The 24,847-nt window shown below is 51.6% G+C and overlaps 1 protein-coding gene across 2 annotated transcripts in view; it reads left to right on the top strand.

Moving 5' to 3' along the window:
* Positions 1-24,847, top strand: part of LOC119956330 (ubinuclein-2-like) — a 108,954-nt gene that overhangs the window by 58,699 nt on the left and 25,408 nt on the right. The window contains exons 11-14 of one of the 2 annotated variants that reach the window (XM_038783471.1): positions 7,654-7,797; positions 13,658-13,708; positions 20,344-20,386; positions 21,510-23,084. In XM_038783471.1, coding sequence (XP_038639399.1) covers positions 7,654-7,797; positions 13,658-13,708; positions 20,344-20,386; positions 21,510-23,084 — 1,813 coding nt within the window. The remainder of the gene's footprint in view (positions 1-7,653; positions 7,798-13,657; positions 13,709-20,343; positions 20,387-21,509; positions 23,085-24,847) is intronic. The other variant, XM_038783472.1, reaches the window with a different exon arrangement.

A 24,847-nucleotide genomic window follows, 5' to 3' on the forward strand; every position in this document is an offset into this window, starting at 1 on the left:
TGGAAAATGTGAGGTTCTCCACTTCGGGATGATGCACAGAGTATTTCTTAAGTGGTAAGAAATTAGAAAGTGTAAATGTACCGAAGGTCCAGGTGTCCGTGTTAATAAGCCATTGAAGGCCAATGTGCAGGTGGCTAGTGGAATGTTGGCCTTTATCGTGAGAGGGTTTGAGTACAGGAGTAGTGAAGTCTTGCTTCAGTTGTATGGAACCTGGGTTAGATCCTGCCTAGAGTACTGTGTGCATTTCTGGCCCCCTTACTTCAGAGGAGATTATTGCCTTAGAGGGAGTGAAATTATGGTTTACCGGACTTGTTCTGGGGCTAGCGGGACTGTCCCGTAAATAGAGATTGGGCAAACTGGGCCTGTCGTCTCGGTTCCAAAGTGTGAGCGGTAATCTCATTGAAAGCTGCAAAATACTTAGGAGGCCAGACAGAGGGTGCAGGGGGTCCGACAGAGAGGGTGCGGGGGGTCAGACAGAGTGGGTGCAGGGGGTCCGACAGAGAGGGTGCAGGGGGTCCGACAGAGAGGGTGCAGGGGGTCAGACAGAGAGGGTGAGGGGGACAGAGCGGGATGCAGGGGGTCAGACAGAGAGGGTGCAGGGGGTCAGACAGAGAGGGTGCAGGGGGCCCGACAGAGAGGGTGCAGGGGGTCAGACAGAGAGGGTGAGGGGGACAGAGCGGGATGCAGGGGGTCAGACAGAGCGGGGTGCAGGGGGTCAGACAGAGTGGGGTGCAGGGGGTCAGACAGAGGGGGTGCAGGGGGTCCGACAGAGAGGGTGCAGGGGGTCAGACAGAGGGGGTGCAGGGGGTCAGACAGAGAGGGTGCAGGGGGTCCGACAGAGAGGGTGCAGGGGGTCCGACAGAGAGGGTGCAGGGGGTCAGACAGAGAGGGTGCAGGGGGTCAGACAGAGAGGGTGCAGGGGGTCAGACAGAGAGGGTGCAGGGGGTCAGACAGAGAGGGTGCAGGGGGTCAGACAGAGAGGGTGCAAGGGGTCCGACAGAGGGTGCAGGGGGTCCGACAGAGAGGGTGCGGGGGGTCCGACAGAGAGGGTGCGGGGGGTCAGACAGAGAGGGTGCAGGGGGTCCGACAGAGAGGGTGCGGGGGGTCAGACAGAGAGGGTGCAGGGGGTCAGACAGAGAGGGTGCAGGGGGTCAGACAGAGAGGGTGCAGGGGGTCAGACAGAGAGGATGCAGGGGGTCAGACAGAGAGGGTGCAGGGGGTCAGACAGAGAGGGTGCAGGGGGTCAGACAGAGAGGGTGCAGGGGGTCAGACAGAGAGGGTGCAAGGGGTCAGACAGAGAGGGTGCAGGGGGCCAGACAGAGAGGGTGCAGGGGGCCAGACAGAGAGGGTGCGGGGGGCCAGACAGAGAGGGTGCGGGGGGTCAGACAGAGAGGGTGGGGGGGGTCAGACAGAGAGGGTGCGGGGGGTCAGACAGAGAGGGTGCGGGGGGTCAGACAGAGAGGGTGCGGGGGGTCAGACAGAGAGGGTGCGGGGGCTCAGACAGACAGGGGTGCAGGGGGTCAGACAGACAGGGGTGCAGGGGGTCAGACAGACAGGGGTGCAGGGGGTCAGACAGACGGGTGCAGGGGGTCAGACAGACAGGGGTGCAGGGGGTCAGACAGACAGGGGTGCAGGGGGTCAGACAGACAGGGGTGCAGGGGGTCAGACAGACAGGGGTGCAGGGGGTCAGACAGACAGGGGTGCAGGGGGTCAGACAGACAGGGGTGCAGGGGGTCAGACAGACAGGGGTGCAGGGGGTCAGACAGAGGGTGAGGGGGGGTCAGACAGTGGGTGAGGGGGACAGAGGGTGTGTGCAGGGGAACAGACCCGCTCTGTCTGACCCCCTGCACCCGCTCTGTCTGACCCCCTGCACCCACCCTGTCTGACCCCCTGCACCCACCCTGTCTGACCCCCTGCACCCTCTCTGTCTGACCCCCTGCACCCTCTCTGTCTGACCCTCTGCACCCCGCTCTGTCTGACCCCCTGCACCCTCTCTGTCTGACCCTCTGCACCCCGCTCTGTCTGACCCCCTGCACCCCGCTCTGTCTGACCCCCTGTACCCTCTGTCTGACCCCCTGCACCCCGCTCTGTCTGACCCCCTGCACCCTCTGTCTGACGCCCTAAGTATTTTGGAGGACATGCGGCTTCCTCGCGAGTGCTCTGTGAGCCCTGTCCACCTCCAAGGGTCGGGAGAAAGTCCCATCCCCCAGCAACTGCTGGAACGTACCCGCTGTGTATGCCCCAGCGTCCGCTCCTTCGGACCCCTCCGGGAGACCGACAATTCTCAGGTTCTGCGGGCGGGATCTATTCTCTAGGTCCTCCATCTTCTCCAGGAGCCTTTTCTGCTGGTCTCTCAGCATCCCCACCTCCAACTCCACCGCAGTTTGATGTTCCTCCTCCTCCTCAGCCAGCGCCTTCTCTACCTTCTGGATCGCCCGATCTTGGGCATCCAATCTGAGCTCCAACCGTGCAATTGACTCTTTAGTCGGGCCCAAGCAGTCCTGCTTCTGCTTGGCAAATCCCTCCTGGTTAAATTGCATCAGCTGCTCTGTTGACCGCTGGGTCGACAAGCCAGGACACCGGTTGTCCGCCATGCTGTCACCTGCTGCAGCTTCAGCCCAAGCCTTCTCTGTTCGTCTGTTTCTTCCTTTGCGAGCACTTCTAGTCCGCCTCTCCATGCACCGATGTGGGAATTCAATCAACAATTGCGGGAGCCACCAAATGTGCGACTTACTCCTTCATAGCCGCCACTGGAAGTCGCGCCCATGGAGAAGTTGATGCGACGAGAGTTCGACTTGGTCACAGCCCTGGAGCCAGCCACTGACGTCACTTCCCCTAGATCGCACAGGCATAAATATTATTTGAGAAAAGTCATTGAGCATCGTATTGTAACCTACAGCGTTTCTCATGGTGTGAGCTCACGTGTGACTGTCAATTGTTTGGACCCCGTGAGCAAGGTCGTTGAGCCACACACAAGAAAAAAAACAATCTGGTTGTTTGTGACGTGTTGCAAGCTGTTAATTCAGATTTTCTAAAATGCTTCCTGCCCTTTTGATATCATGTACTAAATATGGAATCCATCTGATTGACACAGGAATGATGGGATAAATAGCCACTACCTGTGTTAGAAGGGTGCTATTAGTCTCATTTTTCCTTTTGCCGTTTAAAATTTTATCTCTTCGTCCATTCACGATGCCAAATACGCAATGGAGTCCTTCACATCCTGATTCACAGCCAACTGCAGGAGTGGTACTTGGATATATTGTTACACGCCAGTTCTGTTATTTTGCTGCAAATTTAGAGCTTTTGCAAATATCATCAGGTTCTTTTTTTTAAAATTTAGAGTACCCAATTATTTTTTCCAATTAAGGGACAATTTAGCGTGGCCAATCCACCTATCCTGCACATCTTTTGGGTTGTGGGGGTGAAACCCACGCAGACACGGGGAGAATGTGCAAACTCCACACGGACAGTGAATCAGGTTCTTTTTAAGGTTGGCCGCTCCACCACCACCTGTGAATTAACCTGTTTATCTGCACTATTTAAATCAGGGGTGGGCAAACTACGGCCCGCGGGCCGCATGCGGCCCGCCAAAGGTCTTTATGCGGGCTATGACCAAGATCAAGTCATTAAAAAAAATTATTTTTAATTTTTGTTTTTAAAAAAAAAAAATTTTTTTTTAAAAAAAATATTTTTTTTATAAGGTTAATGGGGGGAGGGCTGTTGGGTTACTGGTATAGGGTGGATACGTTGACTTGAGTAGGGTGATCATTGCTCGGCACAACATCGAGGGCCGAAGTGCCTGTACTGTTCTATGTTCTATGAGGAGATTCACTAGGTTAATCCCAGAGCTGAAGGGGTTGGATTATGAGGAGAGGTTGAGTAGACTGGGACTGTACTCGTTGGAATTTAGAAGGATGAGGGGGGATCTTATAGAAACATTTAAAATTATGATGGGAATAGATAGGATAGATGCGGGCAGGTTGTTTCCACTGGCGGGTGACAGCAGAACTAGGGGACATAGCCTCAAAATAAGGGGAAGTAGATTTAGGACTGAGTTTAGGAGGAACTTCTTCACCCAAAGGGTTGTGAATTTATGGAATTCCTTGCCCAGTGAAGCAGTTGAGGCTCCTTCATTACATGTTTTTAAGGTAAAGATAGATAGTTTTTTGAAGAATAAAGGGATTAAGGGTTATGGTGTTCGGGCCGGAAAGTGGAGCTGAGTCCACAAAAGATCAGCCATGATCTAATTGAATGGCGGAGCAGGCTCGAGGGGCCAGATGGCCTACTCCTGCTCCTAGTTCTTATGTTCTTCTTATGTTCTATATGAGGCGCCCAGAATCATAACCGGGTGAAGCGCCATTTTTGAAAAGTAGAGAAAAAGAGGGCTAAAGGCAGGATGCCGCCGGGGGAAGCGCTGAGGTATATGCCGCACGCTAATTGGTTACAACCGGGTCTATTAATTAATATACTATGCGGCCCTTTAAAATTGTGAATTTCTGAATGTGGCCCTTGCACCGAAAAGTTTGCCCACCCCTGATTTAAATAGTCCTGTGTCGATACACATTCCCTTTCCCGTTTCTGCCGCATGCCCTCTATCATTTCACCCACCCACCAGTTCTGCCTGCGCTGCGGATGAACTCTACCCCAACCAACTCTTACTTTCCCAAATTGTCCTCGGCTTGATTATTCGCCCATGTATAATAGTCGAAAATCAAATCCGATTAAAACTAGGCCAAATATATGGCTTAAGAAAGGACTGAATTGCATCGGTGCTAGCTATTGCTCGCTCACGCCTCTCGAGTCAGGCACAAAAAGATATATTACTGAAGGACGCCATTCAGCCCACCGAGCATTGCTAGCCCTTTGAAAGGCCAGTCTAATTTGTCCCATTCGCTCCCCTTGGTTCCAATAAAAATTGACAGTATTTTTATCAGTTTCTGCTTTTGCCGCAGTTGACACAGTGGGTTTAATGCAGCAAGTGGAGAGGAACCAACCAGTTGCAACGGTGTTGCAACTGGTTGGTTCCTCTCCACTTGCTGCATTAAACCCACTGTGTCAACTGCGGCAAAAGCAGAAACTGATAAAAATACTGTCAATTTTTGTTCAGGACGGTGCACATTCAGCCGTTGGAGGAAAACATTTGGAAACAACACAAGTGCTTCCTGTCAATGGGGTTTCTGGTGCTGCTTCTCGTCAGGCTTCGGTTAGCAGCCAAGGCATCTTCCACAAGAGGTGGCAGTACTGCTGCGCAGAATAAGCCCAGTGAGACAGCAAGGAAATTTGTAAAACAACCCCATCTTTTCATGCTTGTGACGGTCACGTGATCTAGCTGGAGATGGAGATGACCATATAGTGCATTGAGGCACATCTTAACATCTTTGACGGAGTTCAATTCCAGCTTGTGCTGGTGTGATGAAAGCTGCCCCTATGCGGAGCTGAGCCTGCCTGGCATCTATCCAGTCCCTAATGGGCATAGGCCCCAAAATCCTACCCATTGGCGCACACACCTGGGTGGTAAGGGTGATGTTGGCAGCTGTCGCTGTTCTGAGATTCGGATTGCGATGCGCTTTCTCAAATCCGCGTGGCTGTGGCCACGTCGCTTAACCCTCTCGCCTCTTGAGTCAGACGGTTGTCGGATCCAGCACCCTGAGCAACAAAATCCAGGCTGACAAAGCGCCGCAGTACTGAGGGAGTATTGCAATGTCGGAAGTAGATCCTTCTCCATGAAATGTGCAGCCGAGGCCACGCCTGCCCCCTCCGGCGGACGCAGGATGTCCCATGGCACCATGCAAAGTAGCACCGGGAGCTCTCCCTTGGTGTACTGGCCAGTATTTTATCTCCCAGCCAACATAATTAGGGGGCCTCACGGTAGCATGGTGGTTAGCATCAATGCTTCACAGCTCCAGGGTCCCAGGTTCGATTCCCGGCTGGGTCACTGTCTGTGTGGAGTCTGCACGTCCTCCCCGTGTGTGCGTGGGTTTCCTCCGGGTGCTCCGGTTTCCTCCCACAGTCCAAAGATGTGCGGGTTAGGTGGATTGGCCATGCTAAATTGCCCGTAGTGTAAGGTTAATGGGGGGATTGTTGGGTTACGGGTATACGGGTTACGTGGGTTTAAGTAGGGTGATCATTGCTCGGCACAACATCGAGGGCCAAAGGGCCTGTTCTGTGCTGTACTGTTCTATGTTCTATGTTCTATAATTAAAACAGATTATCAGATCATAAACCTGTGACTGGTTTGGGGGCAATGCCATGTGTAAGCTGCTGTATTCCCTATGTTATATTAGTGACGACACTTCAAAAATGCTTCATTGCCTGTGGACGGTTGTGAAAAGCACTGATAGAAATGTAATTTATTTCTTATTTCTTCTCTGGCGAGTCGTTTACGAATGCCTTTGGTTGACTGCCAGCTTTTTTTGGGCGACTTTTACATCCTGAACTTTCTTTTCCAATTGCCTCTTCCTCTGAAACTGCTGAGAGTTTGCTGGCTGCAGATTCCCGGGCGCTGGAAGCCACTCAGTGAGTCTGACTGGGGGCTGGGCCGTGGGCAATACTAAGGGGTTCCCAACTGTGGCAACAGCTGGCACAACATTGGCTAGTGGCTAGAAAGAACAGTGACCTTGTGAAGGGACCCTGCCTGAAGGATGACTACAGCTATTGGCAGTGTGCGGCTAGGAAACGAGCTCTTTTTTTTTCTTGTAGATTCGTACTTCGACTATTTGGCCAATCATATCTGTGCCTGCTCGTTTTCTTTTCAAGAATATGCCTGGTTCTGTTCTGAAATATAATGTTGAATCTGCGTCCACCATCCTTTTAGGCAGTGCGTTCCTGATCCGAGCAACCTGCTGTGCTTGTAAAGGTTCTACACGTCAACCACCTTTGTGCCATAGGCCTGTTATTTTCAATCTCTGCCCCCTGTTAGTGGAAGCAGCATTCTTACTACGTTCTTACTCTCAATCAAACGCAATCAGAACTTAACACCTCTACTAAACCCCTCCCCATGACCTCATCTGTTCTTAGGAGGACAATCACGGCGACTCCTGTTCCTCCACACAACTGACGCCTCTCATCTCTGTCAGTAAACCTCCTCTGCACTCTCTCCTCGGCCTTGATATCCTTTCCGTAAGTGCGACTCCTCAAGTTGGACACTGGTTTCTCCAGCTCAGGTTGGTTTGTAAATAGACCGCTTCCTTGCTTTGAACGTGTTCAGCCACCTTTCAGGCTTTCTCTGTCTTTGCAATTGTCCCAGTTATGTTTGACATCAGAGAGCATGCGACGCAGGAGTTTGTGCTCTAATACCTGGTAACAAGGTTTGACTATAACAGGCTGACATCTGTGGATAAAAAGTGAGGTTATACTCGCCAGCGAGCAAAGGCACCACCCAGTATGCCATTAAAGCAGGATAATCATCCCGGATTTAATTCTCACTCTGTGCCAGTGGCTGTCTGGGTTCTTGTGTGAGTTGCCTGGGGCTGTGGAGAACTTGTCAATCCACTGGGCCTGTACGGCAGTCAGAGGCATCACCTTCACGAGGAGGTGGGTAGGAACTGGGGGGATAAGGAGGGCGCAGAGAGAGAGTGAACAGTGCAAGATGATTGACCCAGAAAGTGTCCAAACTGACAACACCCTCTTGTTTATCATTGCTGTGATCAGGAATCTGCTGTGTAACCTGGTGAAGATAAAACTGGGATGTTACGAACTGGAGCAAAGCAAGTCACAGTCAGCAGAGGATTACCTGAAGGCTTTCATGGAGACTGAGGTGAAACCGATCTGGCCCAAAGGCTGGATGCAGGCACGGTAAGAGCGGCTGCCTTTTATATTCTTCCATGCGTTTTGACGAGTAATAAATGATCCATGCAGTGACGAATTTCTGAGACTTGGTTTCAGCCATTGCGCACTTCATTCCTTGCTGATTGCATCTTATTCGTCCATATTTATCCCCAGTTTAAGCGTGGCCTTTTCTGTAATGGCTGCGCAGCTGGTCAGAGCGATGGTCATTTCGATGAGCAGAGGGATGGCGTCTCTTCCCCCAACAAGGTAAAACCATTCGATGGGGGAAAAGGAATTGTCTACCCCCACGAGCAGCCCCACAGAAACTATCGGCCTGTCCTGCAAAACAGGAGTGAGGAGAAGGCTACCGTCTCGCCACATGATCTGAAACCGCTCACCACCGTTCCTTCTTGCTGCCCCTCACAATCTGGGTCAGATTGGACGAGATCCATGGGGCGGAATATCATTTAGGGTGGACTGCCCCAGTCGAGCAGCTGTTTCTCCCACTGGACATCCTTGCATTTCTCCAGGTGGCACTGCCTTGAGCTATGGGCGCGCTTCCTCCAAGCCGGCCTCCTTCACACGTGAGCCGGGACAGCTTGGCAGCAGGATAGTCAACTGTGGACGGTGTTGCAGCTTCACGTGACCCTGCGCTCATCCGCTGTGTGCACGCTTGGACTTGCCACCAGGGGGCACTGACTAGTCCTTAGAGCATGGAGTCCATTCCAAGCTATGCCAACCAAGGCTCAGTAGGTAACACTGTAGCTTGAGTCGCAAAACTGCTGGTTCAAAGCCCACTCTAGAGAATTGAGCTCTTAATCTAGTCTGACACTCCAGAGTTGTACTGAGGGAGTGCTATGCTGCCTTTTAGGTGCGATGTTGAACTGAGACCCTGTCTGCTTTCAGATGGATGTGAAATATTCCATAGCAGCATATTTATACCTTAACCAGTATTACTAAAACAGATTATCTCAATTGTTACACTATTGCTGCTTGAGAGATCTTGCTCTTGAATGCTGTATTTCCTACATTGCAAGAGTAACTATACTTTAAGAAGTACTTAATTGACTGTAAAACGGCTTGAAACTCCCTGAGAATGTGAAAGACTCTACAGAAATACAAACCTTTCTTTTACCGTAGTTTCTGGCTCATTACGGCTGCTGCGAGCTTGATGAACCTTGTGGTGCTCTCTTGCGGATGACCCATTTGTAAGAAAACAATGTGGGCCGGTGCTTCCCCTCCTCGAGTGTCTCCCCAGAGCACGGCCACTTTTAAAAAGAGTTGTAAACTGAGCTCCAAATGTCTCCAAAATCCACAGCCGCTTAACTCTCAACTTCTGAGAATCCTCTCTCTGAGCCAGGGCGCTCTTCAAAAACGGGCAACGCGTGTAGCGTGAAATCCAAGTCGGCATTGGACATGCAATTTCAGAAACAGGATCCGTTCCCCAAGATGTGTCATCAGGAAAGGGGCAAAGGTTGATCAATCATAGATTGAGGCCTTAGCTGAGGAGGTTATTGCAAAGCCTGCGGTAGTGGCGCAGGGTGTTGACACGGCTAGCTTGTGCGTAGAGGCGCACACACTCTCTGACTTTGGGCAGATGGGTCGAAAAAGCATCGGGGGAGTCCCTGCCCCTTCTTCGGTCTGGGAACACTGGGTGCTGACAACACCTGAAATTAATCTTGAACTCTTACAATGCTCTTATGGGCAGCACGGTAGCACAGTGGTTAGCACAGTTGCTACACAGCTCCAGGGTCCCAGGTTCGATTCCCGGCTTGGGCCACTGTCTGTGCGGAGTCTGCATTTTCTCCCCGTGTCTACGTGGGTTCCCTCCGGGTGCTCCGGTTTCCTCCCACAATCCAAAAAATTGTGCGGGTTAGGTGGATTGGCCGCGCTAAATTTCCCCTTCGTGTCCAAACAAAAGGTTAGGTGGGATTGCTGGGTTACGGAGTAAGGTGGAGGTGTGGGCTTGGGTAGGATGCTCTTTCAAGGGTCGATGCAGACTCGATGGGCCAGAGGGCCTCCTTCTGCACTGTAAATTCTATGATTTATGATCACAACCTATCTTCGAGCTGGTAGTTCTATCCTCCCCTTTCTCCATACCCCAGCAAATATTTATTTTTCAAGTATTTGTCCAATTTTTTAAAATTAAAATTATTATTGAATCTGCTTCCGCCACCCTTTAAGTCAGTCCATCCCAGTCCATCCCAGATCGCCATCACTTGCTAAAAATAAAATAACCCTCCGCACCTTCCCTCTAGTTCTGCTTGTACATTCAATCAGATTGTCTCATCTGATTATAAACCCCCCACCCCAAAAAAGATCGATTTGGGTGTCACGGTGGGTTAGCGCTGCTGCCTCACAGCGCCAGGGACCCAGGCACAATTTGGCCTGGGGTGACTGTCTGTGCGGAGTCTGTACATTCTGCCTGTGTCTGCGTGGGTTTCCTCCAGGTGCTCCGGTTTCCTCCCACAGTCCAAACATGTGCAGGTTAGGTTGATTGGCCGTGATAAATTACCCCTTAGAGTTCAGGGATGTGCAGGCTAAGTTACGAGAATAGAGGGCAGCACGGTGGCCTAGTGGTTAGCACAGCTGCCTCACGGCGCTGAGGTCCCAGGTTAGATCCCGGCTCTGGGTCACTGTCCGTGTGGAGTTTACACATTCTCCCTGTGTTTGCGTGGGTTTCATTCCTAAAACCCAAAGATGTGCAGAGTAGGTGGATTGGTCATGTTAAATTGCGTCTTAATTGGAAAAAATGAACTGTGCACTCATAACTTTGTTAAAAATAAATTTAGAGGATAGGCCGGCGTGGATGGGGGAGCGGATTTGGGGAAGGCATTCTTTCGGAAGGTCGGTGGAGACTTGATGGGCTGAATGGCCTCTTGCGCTGTAGGAATTCTGTCCTTTTTTTTTAATAAACAATTTTATTGAGGTAGTTTTTGGCTTCATAAACAGTTACAGACATCATCAGAAAGAAAGCAAAAAAGGCAAAAATGTGCAAACATCCACGTACTTTCAATGCTTCCATCGTAACATATTGCACAAGCCCGCTCCCCTCTCACCGGTACTACCCGCCATATTTTCCCTCCTACTCTACTCTACACCCCCCACCCCCCTGCTGACGCTCACTCTCCCGTAAAGAAGTCAATAAATGGTTGCCACCTCCGGGTGAACCCCTGCACAGATCCCCTCAAGGCGAACTTAATTTTTACCATCCCCAGGAAACTCGACATGTCCGCAAGCCACCACTCAGTCTTCGGGGGCTTTGAGTCCCTCCACGCCAATAGTATTCGTCGCTGGGCTATCAGGGAAGCAAAGGCATCGGCCTCTTTCTCCCCCTGGACGCCCGGGTCTTCCGAAACCCCAAAAATTGCCACCCCTGGACCCATCACCACCTTTGTTTTTAGCACCTGGGACATGACCCCCGCAAATCCCTCCCAGTACCCCCTCATTCAGGGCATGCCCAAAACATGTGAACATGGTTCGCTGGTCCTCCCGCGCACCTAGCGCATTTGTCCTCTATCCCGAAAAATTTGCTCATCCGAGCCACCGTCATATGGGCCCGGTGAACGACCTTAAATTGGATCAGCCCGAGCCTAGCACATGTCGCGGTCGAATTTACCCTACTCAGGGCCTCTGCCCACAGCCCATACTCCATTTCCCCGCCTAGCTCCTCCTCCCATTTAAGTTTCAGTTCCTCTGTCTGGGACCCTTCCTCCCTCATAAGCACCTTATATATACCCGAGACTCTGCCCTCCCCTTCTTCCCTCTAAAGACTAATCTGTCGAGGATCCTCATTGGTGGGAGGCGTGGGAAAGATGGGACCTGTCTGCGAACAAAGTCCCGCAACTGTAGGTATCTAAAATCATTTCCCCTTACCAACCCAAATTTCTCCTCCAAGCTCCTCAAACTCTGAAGCTCCCTTCCAGGAACATATCACCCACCCTTCCCGCCCCTGCTCGCCGCCATACTCGGAACCCCCCATCCATACTGCCGGGGGCAAACCGATGGTTGTCGCAGATTGGCCCCCATCTCCCCCACATGCCTCTTCCACTGGCCCCATATCCGCAGGGTCGCCACCACTACTGGGCTGGTGGAGTACTTGGCCGGCGGCAGCGGTAGAGGAGCCGTGACCAGGGCTTCCAAGCTGGAGCCCCTGCACGAAGCCGCCTCCACCCGCTCCCAAATAGACCCCGTACCCACCATCCACTTCCTTATCATAGCGATGTTGGCCGCCCAGTAATAATTGATCAGACTCGGCAAAGCCAGCCCTCTCTTGCTGCGGTTCCTCTCCAACATCGCCTTCTTCACCCGCGGGGATTTTCCCGCCCAGACAAAGCTCATGATCAGCCCGTTAACTCTTTTGAAGAAGGACTGTGGGATAAAGATCGGGAGGCACTGAAAAATAAACAAAAATCGAGGGAGGATTGTCATCTTTACAGTCTGCACCCTCCCTGCCAGCGACAGCGGGAGTGCATCCCATCTCGGAAACTCTCCCTTCATTTGCTCCACCACCCTGGCCAAATTTAACTTATGCAGCCTGCCCCAGTCTCGTGCCACCTGGATTCCCAAATACCGGAAATTTTCCTCAACCAGCCTAAACGGTAGCCCTCTCAATCTGTTCTCCTGGCCCCTTGCCTGTACCACAAACATTTCACTCTTGACCGTATTTAATTTGTATCCTGAGAACTGGCCGAACTTCCTCAGCATTCCCAGTATAGTTCCCATCCCGGCCACTGGGTCCGACACGTACAGGAGCAGGTCGTCTGCATAAAGAGAAACCCTGTGTTCAACCCCGCCCCTCACCATCCCCTTCCAACCCTCTGCGGCTCTCAGCGCAATCGCCAGCGGCTCTATGGCCAGCGCAAACAGCAGCGGGGAGAGCGGGCAGCCCTGCCTGGTCCCTCGGTACAACCTAAAGTACTACGACACTTCTCTGTTGGTCCTGACGCTGGCCCTCGGGGCCTGATATAATAATTTGATCCAATCCACCAATCCCTCCCCGAACCCAAACCGTCCGAGCACCTCCCATAGATAGTCCCACTCCACCCGGTCAAAGGCCTTCTCGGCGTCCATTGCCACCACTACCTCCACCTCTCTACCCGCCGGGGGCATCATTATCACATTGAGTAATCTCCTCAAATTGGCCGCCAGCTGCCTACCTTTCACGAACCCCGTTTGATCCTCCCCAATCACCTCCGGTACACAGTCCTCCATTCTACCCACCAGTACTTTTGCCAGGAGCTTGGCGTCTACATTAATCAGGGAAATTGGCCTGTAGGACCCGCACGCCTCCGGGTCTTTACCCCGCTTCAATATCAGAGATATGGTGGCTTGTGACATTGTCGGCGGCAGTGTCCCTCTGTCCCTTGCCTCATTGAAAACCTTCGCCAAGACTGGGCCCACCAGCTCAGAGAACTTCCTATAAAACTCTACTGGGTATCCATCCGGCCCCGGGGACTTCCCCGACTGCATGGCCTTTAGGCCCCCCAATACCTCCTCTACTCTAATCGGGGCCCCCAGCTCTTCCACTCGCCTCCCACCAACTTTTGGGAATGTTAACCCGTCCAGAAACCTTTTCATCCCCTCCGGTTCTTCCGGCGGCTCTGAAGTGTACAGCTTACGATAGAAGTCCCGGAATACCCTATTCAATCCTGCCGGATCCTCCACTTTGCGCCCCCCCTCGTCCCTCACTCTACCTATTTCCCTGGCCGCCTCCCTCCTCCTGAGTTGCTGCGCTAACAGTCTGCTAGCCTTTTCCCCATGCTCGTACACCACTCCTCTCGCCTTCCTAAGCTGTTCCAGGAATTCTGTGGTTCTTAAGAGGAGACTCTTTTTCCTTAAAAGGGTTTTAAGAGATAAGTTACTGAATGTGCCTTTTCTGTTGCAGGATGCTGCTTAAGGAGAGCAAGAGAGTGCACAATCACCTGACTGCCACACCGTGAGTACAACCATCGTCTCCTCTATTCTTTCCTCTCCTTCCTTCTGAAGGCGCAGACTCCTTTCTGCGATGTGTTCTGCAGCCTCCCGCAGCTTTCCAGAGCTGTTGTTCATATGACAGATATCTACAGATCAGTGCCCGCGCCCGGTGCCTGTGCCTGCGCCCGGTGCCTGTGCCTGCGCCCTGTGCCTGCGCCCGCGCCCTGTGCCGGTGCCTGTGCCCGGTGCCTGTGCCCGGTGCCTGTGCCCGGTGCCTGTGCCTGGTACCTGTGCCTGTGCCCACGCCCGGTGCCTGTGCCCGCGCCCGGTGCACAGATCGAAGCTGCTTGTGTAAACAGATGGAAATTTCACGTAGTGGCATTATAATAATGGCTTATTGTCACAAGTAGGTGTTATGCTTCTTCATGTAGCATAAGCTGCTTCCTTGATGTATTCTCTGACAAAGGAAGGTTCAGACTTGAAGATAAGTTCAACACATTTATTGAACAGTTAACAATTCTCCTACTTGAGTCTGACTCTCCTGCTAATCTTGCTACAGTAACTCAGTCTAACTAACCAGTCTTTTCTCAGCCATGCGGTGGGTGTGATGCTTCTGATCTGCCCCTGTCCTTCCCTCTGAGTGTTGCCTGTGGAAAGAGACAGAGCATGTGTGCCCTGTCCTTTTATATGGGTTGTGTAATGCCCCCTTGTGGTAGTGTCACCTCTGGGTGTCTTGACTGCCCATTGGTCATGTCCTATTCTATGTGTTCATTAGCTGTATGTCTGCAGGTCATGACGTCTCTGGTCCTCCCTCTAGTGTTTACTTAGTCATTGTGTATTTACATTAACCCCTTGTGTATTTACAGTGATGCATATCACCACAGTAGGCTTCAATGAAGTTACTGTGAAAAGGCCCTAGTCGCCACATTCCGGCGTCTGTTCGGGGAGGCTGGTTGGGAATTGCACTCGTGCTGCTGGCATTGTTCTGCTTTGCAAGCCAGCTATTTAGCCCACTGTGCCTAAATGAAATGAAATGAAAATCGCTTATTGTCACTGTTGTAGGGAAAAATCTGCTTGGTTTTAATAGGTGTCCCCTTGACTTACAAGGGGGTCCCATTATCTCTATGCTGTACCTTGATTAGGTGTTGAGTGTGGTTCCTGGGTTAACCTGGGAATCTATTGTGTCAGCCTCCTGTTTGACAGGATTTGTGTCTGTGTGTAAAACTAATCTAATCAATATATTTAATCCTTAGGTTTCTTTTGCCTGCCTGGGTCATTTTGGTTTTATAACATTTCATTTTATAACATTTCATTTTATAAGTCTTAGTTTTAATCAAAATATATATATATCTGCCCCACTGTCAGGGTCTTGACTCGCAGATATCCCGACCTTCTGGCCATGGTGCCGCTTTAAGCTGTAGCTCGTGCTGTTGCTAGGCAGATTATAGATTCTCCATTTCGTTCGAAAAAGGTTTCTCAGCTGTGCAAAAATGGGATTCAAACGAATGCCCATCCCTTTACATCATAAATGGTGCCAATCAGTCCAATAAATGAAGAATGCTTTGATGATGTAAATATTAATACAAATCCAATATAGCCTTAAAAAAATGTCCTACTTCACCACGAGTAGGCTTCAATGAAGTTACTGTGAAAAGCCCCTAGTCGCCACATTCCGCCGCCTGTTCGGGGAGGCTGGTACGGGAATTGAACCGTGCTGCTGGCCTGCCTTAGTCTACTTTCAAAGCCAGCGATTTAGCCCAGTGTGCTAAACCAGCCACTAAGCCAGGATATCCCTGGTTTTGGCCGCTGGCCACTGCTACATAATTGCCGGGTGCTGCATTACTTCCGAGGACATTTGAAGACTTTTTACGTTCATGCTGAGAGCTGCAGTACTGCTGTGATGGCAAGGCCAGTGTGTGAAGGGGCGAATTCTCTCTTTCAGGGAAAGCTACACACTGGGTTGCAAATTTTAATCGAGACCCAACTGCGCTCCGAGGAGTTGAACAGCATATTTGAAATCATTTGTATATTTTGAAGAAGAAGCAATGATTTAATGTCCTTGAACAGTCTGTTTGGTGAGTAAATACCACCAAGTGGACTATTGAGTGGGTGGATTTAGGGCAAAATCTGAGAGATGCCCCAGAGGTTCGTTCCAGGAATGAGGAACTTTAATCGCGTGGACAGATGAGAGAATTTGCGATTATTTCCCTGAGAACAGCGAAGGCTAAAGCGAGATTTAATGGAGGCATTTGAGACCGCGCGCGAGGACCCAAACACGCTGCAAGGTATTCCCGCGCCCACAGAACGCTGGGACCCATCCGGACCGCAAACTGGCCCCCCCCAGCAACTCCTCTACCTCAACCAGTGCCTGGGACCCTGCCAGACCCGACCCCGGAAACGTAAACAGTGCCCTGGACCCCGCCAGACGCAACCACCTACCTTCCACAAGCTCAGTCTTCTCCCATCGGATCCCAGGATCATCCAGTAGCAGCCGCCGACCGAGGAAGCGAGGGAAACGCGGTGGTCTGCAGGTTAGACTGAAGCAACGCGGTTTCAAGACCCCTCTCCCCAGCATACTCCTGGCAAACGTCCAAGCGATTGAAAACAAGCTGGATGATCTTAACGCCAGACTTACCTCTCAGAGGGAAGTAAGAGACTGCCGTGTGCTCTGTTTCACAGAGACATGGCTCACTCCCGCCTCACCGGACTGTGCCATACAACCTGAAGGCTTCTCTATTCACCGGGCGGACCGCACGGCATCTTCAGGCAAAGCGAAGGGTGGAGGGGTTTGCCTCCTCATCAACTCCTCCTGGTGCTTGGATGTGGCGTCCCTGGCGACCTACTGCTCCCCAGACCTGGAATGCTTGACCGTAAAGTGCCGCCCATACTATCTTCCACGTGAGTTCACTTCAGCCATTATCACAGCGGTCTACATCCCACCCCAGGCAGAAGTGAGGAAGGCACTGGATGAACTGTACACAGTCATAAACAACTATGAAACAGAACACCCGGAGGCCTTGTTCACTGTGGCCGGAGACTTCAAAAAGGCCAACCTCAAGAGTGTACTGCCAAAATTCCACCAGCACATCTCCTGTCACACCAGGGGCACCTACCGTTCCATCCCCCGACCGCATTTTGGGAAATCGGACCATAAGATGTGCTCCTTCTCCCGGCTTACAAGCAGAAACTCAAGCGGGAGAATCCAGCTAAGAAGGTTGTGCAGTGCTGGTCCGACGAGACAGAAGAGCTCTTACGTGACTGCTTAGAGACAGTGGACTGGTCCATATTTAAGAACTCAGCGACTAACTTAAATGAGTATGCCACCACCGTCACAGACTTAGTCAGCAAATGTGTGGACGACTGCTTGCCAAAGAAAGCAGTACGTACGTTCCCCAACCGGAAACCATGGCTCAACCGCGAGATTGACTCCCTACTGAAGGACAGATCTGAGGCGTTCAAGGCAGACGACCCTGTCCTATACAAGAAATCCAGGTACGACCTCCGCAAAGCCATCCGAGATGCCAACAGAGAATATCAAACTAAGCTAGGGTCACAGACAGACTCTCGGCAGTTGTGGCAAGGACTAAACAACATAACGGGCTACAAAGCGAAGCCGAGCAGTATCTCTGGTAGCAGCGCACCCCTCCCCGACGAACTTAATGCATTCTATGCTCGGTTTGAGCAGGTAACCATCAATCCGCTGTCGAGTGCCCCAGCTGCCCATAATTCACCCATACCCACCATCACAGCTTCCGAAGTCTGATCGGCCTTCCTGAAAGTGAACCCACGGAAGGCGATGGGCCCGGACGGGATCCCTGGTCGTGCACTCAGAGCCTGCGCATACCAGCTGGCAGAGGTATTCACAGACATCTTTAACCTATCCCTACTCCACTCCGAGGTCCCCACCTGCTTCAAGAAGACCACCATCATACCGGTACCAAAGAAGAACCAGGCAACATGCCTCAATGACTACCGCCCGGTGGCCCTGACGTCAGTTGTAATGAAGTGCTTCGAGAGGCTGATCATGAAGCGCATCACCTCCATACTCCCGGAACGCCCCTCATACCGTTGCAACCGGTCCACATCAGACGCCGTTTCCCTGGCCCTACACTCATCCCTAGAGCATCTCGAAAATGAGGACTCCTACATCAGACTCCTATTTTTGACTACAGCTCCGCCTTCAACACCATAATCCCAGCCAAGCTCGTATCAAAGCTCCAAAACCTAGGACTTGGCTCTCCACTCTGCAACTGGATCCTTGACTTTCTGACCAACAGACTACAATCAGTAAGAATGAACACCAACACCTCCTGCACAGTAGTCCTCAATACCGGTGCCCCGCAAGGCTGCGTACTTAGCCCCCTACTCTACTCCCTGTACACACACGACTGCATGGCAAAACTTGGTTCCAACTCCATCTACAAGTTTGCTGATGATACGACCATAGTGGGCCGGATCTCGAATAACGACGAGTCCGAATGCAGGAGGGAGATAGAGAACCTAGTGGAGTGGTGTAACGACAACAATCTCTCCCTCAATGCCAGCAAAACTAAAGAGCTGGTCATCGACTTCAGGAAGCAAAGTACTGTACACACCCCTGTCAGCATCAACGGGGCCGAGGTGGTTAGCAGTTTCAAATTCCTAGGGGTGCACATCACCAAAAATCTGTCCTGGTCCACTCACGTCAACGCTATCACCAAGAAAGCACAACAGTGCCTATACTTCCTCAGGAAACTAAGGAAATTCGGCATGTCCACATTAACCCGTACCAACTTTTACAGATGCACCATAGAAAGCATCCTATCGGGCTGCATCACAGCCTGGTATGGCAACTGCTCGGCCCAGGACCGCAAGGAACTTCAGAGAGTCGTGAATACCGCCCAGTCCATCACACGAACCTGCTTCCCATCCATGGACTCCATCTACACCTCCCGCTGTTGGGGGAAAGCAGGCAGCATAATCAAGGATCCCTCCCACCCGGCTTTCTCACTTTTCCAACTTCTTCCATCGGGCAGGAGATACAGAAGTCTGAGAACACGCACGAACAGACTCAAAAACAGCTTCTTCCCCACTGTCACCAGACTCCTAAATGACCCTCTTATTGACTGACCTCATTAACATTACACCCTGTATGCTTCACCCGATGCCAATGTTTATGTAGTTACATTGTATACCTTGTGTTGCCCTATTATGTATTCTCATGTGATTTCTTGAATTTTGTTTAATTCCCTTTTCTTCCATGTACTGAATGATCTGTTGAGCTGCTTGCAGAGAAATACTTTTCACTGTACCTCGGTACACTGACAATAAACAAATCCAATCCAATCCAAATCAGTTTTAATAAGAAGCTGTAAAAAGTAATCCATGAATTGCTCTAAAATAATTAGCAAAAAAAGGCCAGGGGTCAGGTGGGAGTTCCTTTTCATGCAGTGAGCTATCCTCTGGAAAGTTGGTGGAGACAGATTCAGCAGCAGCTTTCAAAAGGATGTTGGACGAATACTTGAATCGCAGACCATTATGGAGCAGAAGGAGGCCATTCGGCCCACCCTGTCTCTCCAGATCAGCATCGCGACTTCGTGCCATTCCCCGTACCCCTGCACATAGTTTCAGTGTGAATGGCCAATTCACACAACAAGCACGTCTCTCGGGACTTGTGGGAGGAAACCGGAGCACCCGGAGGAAACCCGCAGACACGGGGAGAACGTACAGACTCCGCACAGACAGTGACCCAAGCCGGGAATCGAACCTGGATCCCTGGCGCTGTGAAATTCTCTCCTTTATTCCATCCCATTCCAGGTTAGTGAGCGCCTTACTGCTCCTGGTCGCTGGTGCAGTCAGAGACACAGGTTCATTCTGTAGCTGAGAAGATCCATGGGGGTTGCTGACCGTTGGCAGGTTATGATCGATTAAACCAAATCCAGCTCCCTGGTCAGCTCTTTCCCATCTCATTTCCTATTTCATCCATTCGTGATCCGTGGGTAATTCCATGGAGCTTTCCAATATAAAGCCTCAAAATGAATTGGGGTGTGCATGATGCAAACTATTTCTGTGCTGGGATACCCAAAACTTTAACAACAGAAGCAAGTTAGCCAGTACAGTGGTGTAGCAGTCCCGATACAGGGCTTGCTTACCAGTGGTCACAAATTCTATTCAATCCTGCTGTGGCAAACACAAGCTCAATAACTTTTCTGATCTGTGGGCTAGTACCATGACAAAGTGATCATGCGGGCTAGGGGTAGGGAGCCTCCCTTCCGACTCAAGCCGGCTTCCGCCTGACTGCAGCACCCCCCCCACCCCTCTAAATCCTGATGTGGCCCAGGGGACACTACCCAATTGAGACCCATTGCCACTATCTAGTTACCTGGGGAACAAGTGCCACCTTGCCAGTGCCATGCCCGAAGAACGTTTAATGATGCAAAAGGAATGTCCCCAATGCAAAATGAGACTTGGAAGCTCACAGCCGGTCATTTGGCAAAGGAGTGATTAACAAGATAGCTGGAGATGGGAGGGGGCCGAAGGGCTCACCTAATCGGAATCTGTTTCTCTCTCGTGGATGCTGATTGAGATGTTGTACATTTTCTGTTTGCGATCCTTTTTCAGTGACTCCCTCCAGCTTGTTGCAGTCAGGTTTCTTTATCTCTCTCTCTTCTTTCCTAGGGCCAAGAAGAAAGTGATCTTCGCCCCAAAGCCTAAAGTAAAGGTGAATCTTTCCCTTTAGTATTGCTCCTCTTTCTCCCTCAAGTAAACGTTTTTGATTTATTTGAACTGGGTAGCGAGCAGAATCTGGAATGGAAGAAGCAATACCCTATCAGCGTTCACAGTGAATTGCTTTGAGGAGCAGTGTTAATGCAGGCAAACCTTGTGCTCCTTTATAATAATAATCTTTATTAATGTCACAAGTAGGCTTACATTAACCCTGCAATGAAGTCACTGTGAAAATCCCCCTAGTCGCCACATTCCGGCGCCTGTTCCAGTACACGGAGGGAGAATTCAGAATGTCCAATTCACCGAACAAGCACGTCTTCCGGGACTTGTGGGAGGAAACGGGAGCACCCGGAGGAAACCCACGCAGACACGGGGAGATCGCGCAGACTCCGCACAGACAGTGACCCAGCCGGGAATCGAACCCGGACACTGGCGCTGTGAAGCACCAATGCTAATCACTGTGCTACCATGCCGCCCCAGCCTCGCTTAGTGTATCTGTCGGGTCCCAGTCCCCCGCCTGTACAGACTGAGAGACTCCCAGTTGACATCCTGGAGCAAAGTGGAAGGCCAGCCCACACATACTTGTCTCAGCTGGTGCCTGTGGGGCGGGTTTATTTTTTTTTATTGGTTTATTTTTAAAATAAATTTAGAGTGCCCGCTTCTTTTTTCTAATTAAGGGGCAATTTAGCGTGGCCAAACCCACCTACCCTGCACATCTTTTTGGGCTGTGTGGGCGAGACTCGTGCAGACACGGGGAGAATGTTCAAACGCCACAGTGTCCCAGAGCCGGCATCGAACCCGGTTCCTCGGCGGCGTGAGGCAGCAGTGCTAACCACTGTGCAGCCGCGCTGACTGCGGGGCAGCTTTATGACTGCAACAGTATGTGTCTCCGAAACTGAAGCACAAATAATTCAGCCTCTTCCCCTCTGGCCCCTGTATACCCCCCAAACCCCGGCCTCCATTTGAGTTAATTTGCTGTGTTTTGGGTGGGCTTGGGGTTAATCTATTGTATAAGCAGTAATTGCCATTTGGGTGGGATGTAAGCTGATCTGGGTGGGATCTAAGCTGTTCCAGTTCCTCACCCGTAACCAGTTTTTTTAACTTTTTATTTTAAACAGGATTTGAGTCCCAAGAAAGAGCAGAAGCTCTCTACCCCAGCAGGCCCCGGCTCCAAAGTGCTGCCAATGAGCAATGTCACGCCGATCAGCATCTCAAGCTCCAGTTGCACCCCGAACCGGGATACCATTTTCCTGGACGACTCTCTGGATGAAGATCTGTCCCTTAAGCCGCCTTCCCTGGAGTCGGTGTCGGATGCCTTGTCTGTCTTCAACAATACGGCCAAGATTGGCAGGATTGTAAATAACTCTGCTTCCCCTGCACCTCGACCTCAGCCTGTGATGAAGGAAGATAAAAAGGTCATAGCCAAGGTCACGCCTCTGGTCCTTTCCCCGAAAGCAGCCCCCTTCCCCCCAAAGTCGGCCACGCCGTCACCGAAAGCTCCTGTGCCCCAACCAAAAGCAGCCGTGCCGTCTCAGCGGGTAGGCACCCCCTCTCCAAAAACAGGCACGCCGTCACCAAAAGTACCCACGCTTTCCCCTGTCCCTTTGACCTTCAGTCATTTATTTGGCCACAGTTCAGGCACCAAGAAACCCCAGGAAGGGTCCCGGCCAGGAATGAGCAGCTTGATCGCCGGCTACACCGCACCTTCGTCGCAAGCGCCCAAGCCTCCTTCGGTGACGTGCGCAGCCAAGCAGCACCAGCCAGGGCCGCAGAGGGCAAGCCAGTCACAGGCTCAATCTGCCAAGCAGCAACCCCAGTCCAGCATGCACCACAACAGCCTCGTGTCACACCCCCAGGTTACTGTCGGCAAAGTGCACCAAAATCCGGTGGTGAAGTTGAACCCCTGCCCGCAGCACCTGCTCCCGAGTCATATGCCACAGTTGCCGGAGAGGTCGACTGCCTATCCGACATCCTTTGCCCCTTCACCCAGCAGCAGCACCCAGGTTTCCCATGCTGCAGCGTCTCGGTCCAGTTCTAGCCTGTCTACCTCTAGCGATTACACGCCGAAAGCCGCAGTCCCCTTGAGTACCTCGACCCAAGGCTTCAAGCCTCCCTTCTCCATGGCTGGCCCACTCAAACCCACAGCCCCCTGCAGCGCCGGGAACCAGAATGTGTCAACGGGGTCCAGCAATCTGACCGGGGGTTCGGCCAGCAGGCAAAGCAGCGGCAAACACTCCGGCAGCCCGTCCGGCAGCAGACAGTCTCCTTGCGGGTCGGCCGCAGGTCAGCAGCAGGCAGCGGCTCTTGTAAAAAAAACCTCAGTGCCTCAGAAACTGGTCAGCCCGCCGGGCGCACTCGGGGCCACCGGCCGAAGCACCGCTGCCAAAACTGTCAGCCGTAGCAGCTTGAGCGTGAGCGGGGTACCCGTCAGGAGCGGCGGAGCTGCCAGTCGGAGCGGCGTGGCCGGGGCAGTGGGCACTGTCACCCCCAACCGCAGCACTGCAAGCTCGAATGTCTCCGCCAGTCGGACTGGGACTCTCGGTAATCCAGCTGCTAACAGGAGCAGCCCAAGCGGATCTGTCAGTAGGACTAATGTGAGTGGGGGGCCAGGAAGTGGCCCTCAGGTTGCTATAAAAATGCTGCCCTCCCTACACAGACCCCCCTCTGCCTCAGGATCATCGACTGGTACCCAGGTAACTACTTGCTTGAAATTATTGTTCTCTCCGCTCCCACCCTTTAGTGCACGTTCTGATTTTCCTTTGGTCCATTCAGTTTTGGACACCAAATCTCAGGATCAACCATTTGCCTTTGGAAGGGGTGGAGATTTTCACAGGTCGGCTTGTGTGCCCTTTGACCCTTGAACCACACACTCTGCCCCAGACTGATCAGTCAGAACTTTACTCTCAGGGCAGAAACTAGACTCTAAATTACCTCCCACAAAACTGGAAAATTCTAATAAAAATATTTATTAAATAAAAGGAAATTACCTCCCAAATAGCAAAGTGGGAAAGCAATTATTTTGGCTCAGTACAATGTGGCCAAGGAACCTCCAATAGACGACCCCAGTGGCAGCTCAGCAGGCTGACCCTCACAGCGGGCTATTGGACTCTTAAAAGGCACCTCAACCAAGTGTTTCTTGACATTTTTGATTTTAATTTAGAGTGCCCAATTATTATTTTTTTCCCCCAATTAAGCAATTTAGTGTGGTCACTCCGCCTCCCCAGCACATCTTTGGGTTGTGAGGTTGAGTCCCACACAGACACGGGGAGAATGTGCAAACTCCACATGGACAGTGGGCCGGGGCCGGGATCGAATCCGGGTCCTCAGTGCCGTGAGGCAGCAGTGCTAACCATTGCGGCATCGTTGCTGCCCTTCTTGTCATTTACTTGATGCGCATGCACCAACTTTGCAAAATATCAGAGGCAGGGTGTAGCAAAGTGGCTGGTTGCTGTTTTTAATATCCCTCTGGCGCCGTGCTCCACAGCCTGGGCTGGGATCAACCAAATCCCTGATCCTCTCTGCTCACCAGACCAGGGAGTCTGACCCTCTACTGTTTGCCAACCGTAGCACTGCACCACATTGAGTACAGGCCCCCAGAGATACAAAGAGAGCGAGGCAGCAAAGCTGTACGAAATGCGTCTCGTGTTCTTGCCTGTTACAGCAACAGCTCCAACTCGAGGCTTGAAAGAATCCAGAACAAAGCAGCCTGCTCGGTTGGCGTCTTTTCCACAAACATGCACTCTCCACCACCGATGAACAGTGGCAGCCGTGTGTACGTCTACGAGATCCACTGCAGCAACTCACCTAGGCTCCTTAGACAGCACCTTCCAAACCCACGCCTGTTACCAACAGCAGGACAAGGGCAGCAGATACCTGGGAACCCCAACACCTGGAACTTCCCCCTCCCATGTCACTCACCATCCTGACTTGGGACTATATCGCCGTTCCTTCACTCACTGGGTCAAAACCCTCCCTAACAGCACCGTGGGTGTACCTACACCACATGGACTGCAACAGTTTGAGAGGGCAGCAGGAGACAAAACTAAAGATTTGCATGAAATAGCACTTTTCAACATCCTCAAGACAGCCCAAAGCATTGATAGCCAAAGAAATGTCTCCCTTAAACACTATTGAAGTGTCATCAATCTTGTTGGTAACACAGCAGCCGGGACATTGCAAAATCCCACAGCAGCTTTTTCAAATGTATTCGCTCAAGGGATGTGGGTTCGCCGACAAAGCCAGCATTTATTACCCATCCCTAATTAGAACATAGAACAGTAGAACAATGCCAGCAGCACGAGTGCAATTCCCAACCAGCCTCCCCGAACAGACGCCGGAATGTGGCGACTAGGGGCTTTTCACAGTAACTTCATTGATGCCTACTGTGGTGATATGCATCACTGTAAATACACAAGGGGTTAATGTAAAAACACGATGACTAAGTAAACACTAGAGG

This window comes from Scyliorhinus canicula, chromosome 23, assembly GCF_902713615.1.
Source record: "Scyliorhinus canicula chromosome 23, sScyCan1.1, whole genome shotgun sequence".
NCBI classification, from domain to species: Eukaryota; Metazoa; Chordata; class Chondrichthyes; order Carcharhiniformes; family Scyliorhinidae; genus Scyliorhinus; species Scyliorhinus canicula.